The sequence below is a fragment of the Silurus aristotelis genome, assembly GCF_946808225.1.
Source record: "Silurus aristotelis genome assembly, chromosome: 23".
In the NCBI taxonomy this organism is placed as follows: Eukaryota; Metazoa; Chordata; class Actinopteri; order Siluriformes; family Siluridae; genus Silurus; species Silurus aristotelis.
Window position 1 is genome coordinate 4,035,068 of NC_139596.1, and position 9,376 is coordinate 4,044,443.

Sequence of the window (9,376 nt, forward strand, 5' to 3'; positions counted from 1 at the left end):
CGGAAGAACGAATCGTCTCAAAGGGGGACGCGCATGAGCAAAGCTCGTGTGTTAAAGGATTTAAATAGACGATATTACGGTGATTAAAGGAAAGAAATGAACGAAATGAAAAAAGATTAATTTATTTTAATGAACGAGATTCAAAGAACCGAATCACTAAAACGATCCGATCTTCCCATCACTACTGGACACCACTGAAGGTCAAAGTGTGAAATGCGTGGCCTGCAATAATAATAATAATAATAATAATAATAATAAAAATAATAATAATAAACTGTCAAGCCCACGTGTGTATGTATTGTCTTTCCCATGCAAAGGAAGTGAAAGGAAGCACTTCCGGTTTAGGGTGAATTGTGTTGGTTTCAGCCCCCTGTTGTTCGTGCAGTGGGTCGGAAGGACGGAACAGCAACCAATAAAAGCACATTTATTCCTTCTCTGAGGGGCGGTAAGTGCGTGTGAACGTAACTATTGTCTGATTTTGAGTGAAATGTTGTCTAAAAAGTCTTAGTTAATGGTTAATTGTCCTCGGCAGAGCCGAATTCATATATCCGGGTCCTGCTTTATTGGGGGCGGGTAGGCCGCGCGAGCTCCGTGAGAAATATATAAATATATATAATATCTATACTGATATATACATATAAACAATACATGTATTTGATTCGAATTGGATTTTAATCCGTTTTATTTTCCGTTGCTATTTGTGGCGGCAAAAAATATAGCGCTATATGACCAGCCTGGCTAATGCTAGCCTTGCTAACACGCAACCGCTGCGCTGGGGGCCGAGCCTTAGTGACGTCATACGAGGAAGCACCAGTGTCCCAAAAAACAACATGGCGTAAATTCTTTGTATATCCCAGATTGTTATCTGAGATAAGCGGCCTGAGATAAGCGGGTTAAGGGCCTCGATCAAGGGCCCAACATGTGGCTAGAGCCCATGACCTTAAATGGCTCTTTCACAAACAGGCCTTTTTAGTGCAAAAATTACACAAAGATGAAAAAAACAGATGTTCTTTTTCTGTTCTGTCTCCAGGAAGTTACAGCTCTACCTCTGCCATGTTAATCTGTATTTTATAGGGCCTCCGTAGTGTCGTGATGCTTTGTATTCACGTAGAAGCAGTGGCAATCAAATATCGGTCACGTTCTCAATAATAAAAGTATTGCTCATCTGCTAATAAAGATATGTGAATAGTTTTTGCATTGTGAGATATATATTATATATAATTACACACACACTATATTAATCATCCTTTGATTTGGAAATCCATATCGAGTTCAGATGATGTGAATGAAGTTTGGTGACTCTGGAGATTTGACCTCACCACTTCTGCGGTTTCTATCTCGATTTACACTCGGTAGACCCATGTATCCAGAGTGACCTACAAATAAGCAGTTAAGTAATGAGTGCCTTGCTCACAGGCCCAGCAGGTGCAGTTTGGTGGTGCTGGGATTCGATCTTCTGATCAATCAGACCGTACGAGCAACCACCTCCCTGCCTTTATCTCCACACGTCGTTTTTGCTGAAGAAATCAGATAAGTGTGACGCTTGACTCGTCAGGACAGAGGCAAAATATGACGTCAATCTCCGTTTGATTTCTGTTGATATCTTTATATCTACGATTATGGAATAAATACGATTACATTCTGAGGTTTCTTTCATCTTTTTTTTTTTAATCCCTTTGATCGTAGTTTGGGAAAGTTTCCTACCGCATTACCCCAATGCTAAAATGAGAAAGTATGTTTGTAATTTGATGCATAATGAGCAAGTCAGTGGCGACTGTGTGAAAGGGAAAAACACTCTCTGAGATGGCATGTGGAAGAAACCTTAAGACAGTTCCATCATTGTTGAGGTGATCGGAGATTAAATGCATCCTGTTGTCCTGAGCTTTTGTAGCAGACTGTTGAGTCCAAATCCATCCTCGAAGCTCTCGGGTTGCTCTGTAATCTGTAGACAATCTGTAACGAATGGACATTAAATGGAATGGAAATGGCAACCATGAAGACATGGTTTGTGAAGGTTGGGGTAGAAGGTTTCTCACTGAACAGCTTAGGGTGAATTGCCCCTTCTCAATATTATTCTTACAGCTGAAGAATCACAAACTCCCCCACAGCCACACTGAATTAAGTGGAGATTATTATTATAGCTGGAAAGCTGTTTCTTATGGAGGATTATTATTCTCCTCATGTTAGTAAACCACAGCGCCATCACTCATGGAACGTCTCATCTCGTCTGCATGTGGGTTTGCAATCTTCCGGAGAGAAAAGGAACAACTTCTTTTGATTAAACGAAAGGCACCTTGTGGTTGACATGACTACGGAAATCCCCCATATTAATTACCAACAAATTAATCTCAAATTTGATAAGAGAGTGAATGCGAGTGGGAGCTTTTTTTCTTTTCCGCCTGCCGTCCAAAATGCTGTGCTGAGCGGGAAATGGCTTTCCGTTCGCCAATTCGAGCGAGATAAGCAGAGCGGAGCGTTTCCTACCAAGTGGAAAGAGTCGTGATTGAATGTGGACGTTTTTGTTTTGCAAACAAATGTTGTGGGACAGGGTCGTGGAATATGATTGGTCAGAAGGATGTTTCCGTGACAGCAGCTCTGGTGGTGGTAATATTTGGATGGAACTGTAATGTACAAGTTGGTTGTGAAGGTTTTTATGTCTCCTGTCCAAAAAAATAAATAAATCAACATTCCACCAATAACACTTGGAGATGAAAACGTTATCCTCTTTTCGAGAGAGTATCTGTTGTTGTTCTAGATTTAGTGTAGGATAACTTTGGTGGAAAAAAGTTTCCCTGAACTATAATAGAATTGAGACAGAATTACTGAACATTGTCTTTCCAAAGGTCTGAGTAAGATCACACAGGTTTTTTTCTCCAGATCCTAAATACAGGAAATGTGAGGCTAGAGAGGGTTTCACCAGTAGTGAGGAAGGAGACCCCCAGTAGCAGCCCCTTCACATAACCAGTGGCTGTGGCAAATTTTATAGTGAAAGTTTTATTGCCCTTCACTATGGTGAAGCCTGTCTGCCTGCCTCTGGATGGTGTTCTCGATTAGAGGTCACACTGTGCTGGGGATGGTTTCTAATTAATGGCCTGGAGATCCATGAAATTACAGAGTAAGTGTTGAGGATTTGGACTGTAGTTAATGAGTCTACTACACTGACTCAGGACTACAGTTTGCAGTCTGCACAACGTTTAGCTGTAATAAATGGACATTTGGTGCCACCCAGATGAGGATGTGGTTCCTCTCAAGGTTTCTTCCTCATGCCGTCTCGGGGAGTTATTCCTTCACCACCAGCTCGTTCATCCGGGACAAACTTACTCATAAGAATCTTATCCATTCTTTATCTCTGCACTATCTGGGTAAAGCTGCTTTGAGACTAACAAAAACAGTATCAGTGTATCAATAAAATGTAAACGATACCCAACCCAAGTCATTGTCAGTATTTATAAAAAGATTTTTTGTAGCACACTGTTTAAATCTCACCCATGTTTCTGTTCATCAGGCCAATGCTCTAAAGACGTTTCAGCGCACGAGCTCGGTGTCCGGCCTGGTTTCTAAGAGGCGACATGGAAACTTCGAAATCGCCCCGGAGCGGGAAACATCACTCGCGGTCCAGATCGCGGTCGAGGGACAAAAAACGCAAATCGGGTAACTTCCTTTAACACTCAGTAAAATAGATGCACAGATTAACGGATCAAACGCCGGCGAAGACTGGACTGAAAGTTTACTGTACTTAATGTAAAGACGTTTCGAAGCTCCTGATTGGTCCACTGTTGAAATTATTAGGAGTTTACTGGATATGCAGCTGAGTACATGATCCAAGGACAAGATCGAGAGTTTAGAAGTTTCTGCAGTACATCGGCACAAATTTGGTTTTCCAAACTGAGCGTGTGTCCCAAAAATCTTAAGCTTTTTTCACTCGTCTCCTCTGCGTTTCAGGCGACAAGAAGCACAGAAGATCCCGGAGCAGAAGCAAAGAGGTAATTAAACTAAAGACCATTTCACTCACGTAGGGTTTAAGTTGATGTGGTCACATCATTATGTTGTTTATGATAAGTATTAGGACAGGGTAAGTATGAAGTATGAAGCTTTAATTTTTTTCATCAACAGGACATGATGAAATAACAAATTTGCCGTAGTTTTTGAGAGATCATTACTCTTTAAGTCGCTCTTTCATGTCAATGATGTGCAAATTACAGCTAACTAGAGTACAGATTGTGTGGGTATTTACTTTTTGGTTTAAAAAAAAAAAAAAAAAAAAAGCCTGTATTTAGATCATATGATAACATCTCTATAACGAATTACACTCAGCGTGCTAATGCACGAAGAGACACTCTGAACTGAAGACGCTGCTGACAGATAGCAAAATTATATGCCTACATCTGGACAGGTAACTATCAGCCTCAATCTTCCACTTGCCTAATAATAATAATAATAATACTTTTTTGTCTGTATAGCAACCTGATCAATTTACTGTTCAAGTGCGTGCACCGTTCTCGATCGATCTTTGTCCTCTTTAATTGTATGCATGAATATTTGGAATGGCACAAAAAAAAAAAAAAAACTGGAAAGGCTCAACCCTATGAATTGCGCGTATAAGAATAAAAGGGGACGCAACAGCGAGCCTGAGACGGGGGCCGTATTCAGAGTCTCTCTCTCTCTCTCATTGGACGAGGATTGAAACTGAACTTGGCCGTTTCACACCCCAAACTTCTATAAACCACATGCTAACACGCGAGTCACGTTAGGGGAAAGAGTTCTCATAGTCTTTCTATCATTTATTCTCAAAAACCCCATCTGAAGATCGATCAGCTTCTCCCTCAAAACAGAGGCCGCTAGGACGCAAACCCAGTATGCGCGCACACACACACACACACACACACACACACACACCCCGTTTCAGTGATTTCTGCTTTAACTCTAATTGACAAACAGCATTTTCCTAACTTGCCCCGACTGACTCTGTCTCCTTCAGTAGAACAGTGTAGTCACAGTATACAAGTCTTCTGCCTCATCATTTTCATTATGTTATTATATAAGTATATTCTATATGTTTTATGTTGTTGTTTTTTTTAAAGTTATTTAATTTGAAATTGTCTCCCATTTAAATGCACCTCTATTGCAGTTGAACGCAAATGATGGGAGGGGGCGCTCTCTCTCTTTTATTAAAAATTTTTTTTATTGGTATTTTTCCCTCTCTTCCCTTTTTTCTTGCTCTCAGTTCACACTTTCCCCTGGTTATAAGGCAGATGCCTGATTTAAGCAGCAATTATTGGCATGTTGACACAATTTGGGGAAGAAAAAAAAGAATTCTGGAAAAATCGCGAAGGCTTGAATTTTGACGTTTTTAAACTCTGAATACGACCTTCTGTTCGAGTGTAGACGAGATCTAGTTGAATTATTCATGATCCAATTGCATTTTTAAGGGTCTGTGCCCGAGAAAGTTTATTAGGATGTGTGTATGTGGATAAGGAGTATGTTGAGAGATTGGGGGGGGGCTGTTCTAAAAGATGCTTGTTTTAAAACTGGCATACTAACTCTCTTTGTCACACTATTTTCCTGAAAGAGACCACTTCTTCTTAAAACAGGCACGGCGGAGGGACCCGGACAAGATGGCCAGGTCGCACAGCAGGTCCGAGGACCTGGCGCACAATTCGGATAAAGAGCGAGAGAGACTTTCCGAAGACAGCGGAGAGGAGCGACATCGCAGAAAGGACAGGAGATGCTCTAGAGGAAGAAGCCCGTCCAGATCCCGCTCACGGGAAAGGTGCGCCTTCTGGTGATCTCGTAATGGAAACAAGATAATGTACAGTATAACGGTTCTTGTGCGAACGATCCCAATTTAAATATCTGATTTGGTCAGAACTCCAGTTTTACACACACAAACACTCAGGGCAACACGAGCGCTACATTTTAATGTAGTAAAGTAGTTATAGTTTTATGGTTAAAAATACACAATCGATATACTTTTAGCGTTAACGCGTGGGTTCTGTTGGTCGCAGGAGACACCGTAGTCGAAGTCGGGACCGGCGAAGGTCCCTGTCGCGGAGTCGCGAGCGTCGATCGAGGAGTCGCGAGAAGAAGAGACGGCCCAAATCGCGATCCAGATCACGTTCCAAACACAAGCAAAGGAGCAAAAGCCGCAGCAAAAGCAGGTGCGTGAGCACGGAGAGAAAAACGACTGTCCCAAATTCAGTTTATAATTAAGGCTTATTATTATGTAATAAAGTTATTATTATATATAATTACTGCTGTCATTTGTTGCTTTTAGATTTACTGTTTGTTCTCACCGTTTTTTTTTAATCCATCACTATGTCTATAGTTTCACTTGAATTGGATCTGTTCTGTCGTGACTCGCGAGCGTCAGGTCACGCAATCGGCTCCCTCGCGAGTCACGACAGACCAGATCCAGAACCGTTTACACAATAGCGCTTCATTAAACTCGACCATTTACATACGACGAGGATAATAGTTTTCGCTCACCATGCTGATTTTTCACCTTCATCCGTGACTTGAAAAAAAAAAAAAATTTGGCGCAAATTTATTTCAATAGTTCACTTTTTTTACTATACATTTAATATTTCATTTCCTAAAGATGTTCTGCTCAACTATTCTGTTAATTTCAGCACACTTTAACAAATATCTTCATTTAAGATACACACAAGACAGTTATCTATTTATTCATTCACACTTGCTATGCGATATTCAGGATTTTCTCCTTTTAAGAGAAATTCTTTCAAACCTGAGACTGAATAAACCTTCGGAAGAAAACTCGTGAGGATTTAAACTTTTTTTCCCCCCGCACGTAAAACAGCCCTAATATAGTGTACTGCAGCCCTAATATAGATTATTACTTTATTTATTCGTTTTTTGCAACAGAGAGAAGAAGAAAAGGGTTGAGAAGGTGAAAAGGAAGAGTCACAGTCCCTCTGCAGTTCCTTTGGCATTCCGGGGCAGAAACACGGCGATGGATGCGCAAGAGGCTCTGGCCAGGAGGTACCACCGCACTAAACGCGTAGTTTTAGATGTGCTTGGTTTTAGTCTAGACCGTTCCCAAACCTTTTAAAAAATGATAGTACACGTGATCGCATTCTTCTTTTAAGGTTGGAACGAGCCAAAAAGCTGCAGGAGCAGAAAGAGAAAGAGCTGCTGGAGAAACACCAACAGCAGCAGGAGATCGTCACAGGTAAGCCATTTCCCTGCGCTTAATTTCAGTCTCCCTGGCTTTAAGACTTTATTGACCGTTTCTACCCTCGTCCAGCAGCAGCGACGGTGGCAGCGCCGTCACTGTGTGAGAGCGCCCCGGCCGCCGCAGCCTCCGCTCCGGCTCTGAACGTGGCCGCGCTGCTCGCTTCCGGCACACAGGTCACACCACAGTTCGCCATGGCGGCTCAGATGGCCGCGCTGCAGGCTAAAACGCTGGCGGAGACGGGCATCGCCGTGCCCAGCTACTACAACCCCTCAGCCGTCAACCCCATGAAGTTCGCCGAGCAGGAGAAGAAGAGGAAGCTGTTGTGGCAGGGGAAGAAGGAAGGAGTGAGGGTATGTTCAGATTTTGTTTTCATTCACAATAGTGTTTTCTACAGAAGTCCTATGAGGCCATGTGTTATAATGTTTCGCTTTTTTCCCCTTTCATGTTTTCTCGCGATCTTGACATAAGTTTTGTTGAGGGGTGACCCCCGATTAGTTGTAGAGTCGAGGCTTCCATAGTTGGAGTCTGATTCGACTACCAAGCTCACGGCTTTTAAAACGAGGATCGTTCCATTTCGGTTCTACGGGGGTGCTCGATGTCTGATTTCACACAGAAATACTGCGGAATACACCGGAAAAAACGAAGCACTGATCACGTGGAAACAATGTTTATGTAGACAATTGTGATGACGAGCAAACAAAGAAAAAACACTATAATCCGTGGACTCTTAGGACTTGCGTAGTCGATTTATGATTTATCGATGACAGACTGAAAAAAGTTTTGTAAAAAATTTGGATTGCGGATGCTGGACTTCTGTTCGGGACGTTGCGAGTTCAAGCTCCCACTTCTGAGCCCTTGAGCAGCTGCTCAGGCATATAAACGAGAAGCGTAAATCACTCTGGATAAGAACGTCTGCCAAGTGCCCTAAACCTAAAAAGAAAGTATAATTATTTTGTAAACATCGACTCAAATATGTTCAATGCTGTCATTAACAACCCCCCCCCCCCCTTTTTGTTGAAGGATAAGTCTCAGACCGCTGAACTTTGGGAAAAGCTCAATTTTGGCAACAAAGACCAAAACGTGAAGTTCCGAAAACTGATGGGCATCAAAGTAAGTCCAAGTTGTGATTTTTTTGAACATACATTTATTTGGTGCACCTAGAAAAGTATTTGGGACATTTTTTTTTTTTTTGTGGTTCTTTTGAAAACTGTCTGGGTATAATAAATGGCATGTTTGTGGGCGAGTTAGAGTTGACCCGGTCATTGCGAACTTTCTCTCCCCTGCAGGCCGATGAAGAATCCACTTCCGGACACCTGAACGAGGAAGGCATTAAGACCCTGCAGCAGCAGGAGGAAATGTTCCGTAACCTGGACGTGCAGTACGAAATGGCTCGCTCACAGACGCACACACAGAGGGGGATGGGCCTCGGCTTTACCACGTCTTTCTCTTCGCGAGGGATGGACCCCGTCTGAACTAACCCACAACCACACACCCCGTTTCACTCTTCCATCATCGGGTCGGCTTGTTTTTAAACGCGTGTATAGACAGCCGACGCTGTAGATCGCATGGATGTCGATTTGCATCTATAATTTATTCAAACCCCTGTTTTTTGTCTTGAAAAAATCCGGATGTAAATACAAACTGATTTGGTTCATTTATTTGTATTTTTTGACTGCAGATCTCTGGATCAAGAGGATGCTGTGTAGCTCTATGGGGATTTCTTTTTTTCTTTTTTCTTTTTTTTTTAAAATATACACACTTAACTCCGTTTCCTTTGTGGATAGAACAGACAGAACATTGTGCTTAGGATTGTGCTAAAAAAAAAACCCCACACTTTCCATCAGAAAAACATGGGCATAGTGGCCACGAGTGTCAAGCTGTTGTAACTGCCTATCATTATTAAATATTTTTTGTTTGTTTAGTTTAAAAATATTACTGTGATTTTTACCAATAAGTAAATGGAAAGAATGTCCATTAAAAAAAAATGGTCCTGACTAAAGGGTCGACCGAAACCTCGATTGGACCGTACTTAAAATCTATTAAAGTTTTGAAAATGGATACTGGATAATAAAAGACACGCTCCATGTAAAATATTACTGAACTTTATTACAAAAAAAACTACATCGTGAAAAGTCATTAAAGAAAATGAGAAAATATGAATTACATTTAATTGTAAATAAT

General features: G+C 41.6%; 1 protein-coding gene across 5 annotated transcripts; it reads left to right on the forward strand.

Moving 5' to 3' along the window:
• The first annotated feature begins 303 nt into the window (after window positions 1-303).
• rsrc2 (arginine/serine-rich coiled-coil 2) lies at window positions 304-9,125 on the forward strand. 5 transcript variants are annotated; one of them, XM_083526410.1, is made up of 10 exons: window positions 304-445; window positions 3,506-3,651; window positions 3,943-3,983; window positions 5,592-5,770; window positions 6,006-6,158; window positions 6,883-6,999; window positions 7,107-7,189; window positions 7,265-7,545; window positions 8,216-8,305; window positions 8,482-9,125. In XM_083526410.1, exons 2-10 carry the CDS (start codon window positions 3,570-3,572, stop codon window positions 8,665-8,667), a joined length of 1,212 nt encoding a protein of 403 aa, XP_083382536.1. In that variant the 5' UTR covers window positions 304-445; window positions 3,506-3,569; the 3' UTR covers window positions 8,668-9,125. The 5 variants fall into 5 exon arrangements, with proteins under 5 accessions (XP_083382536.1, XP_083382537.1, XP_083382538.1 ...); XM_083526411.1 differs by having other exon boundaries at window positions 7,268-7,545; XM_083526412.1 differs by having other exon boundaries at window positions 323-445; window positions 5,570-5,770.
• The last annotated feature ends 251 nt before the right edge of the window (window positions 9,126-9,376 follow it).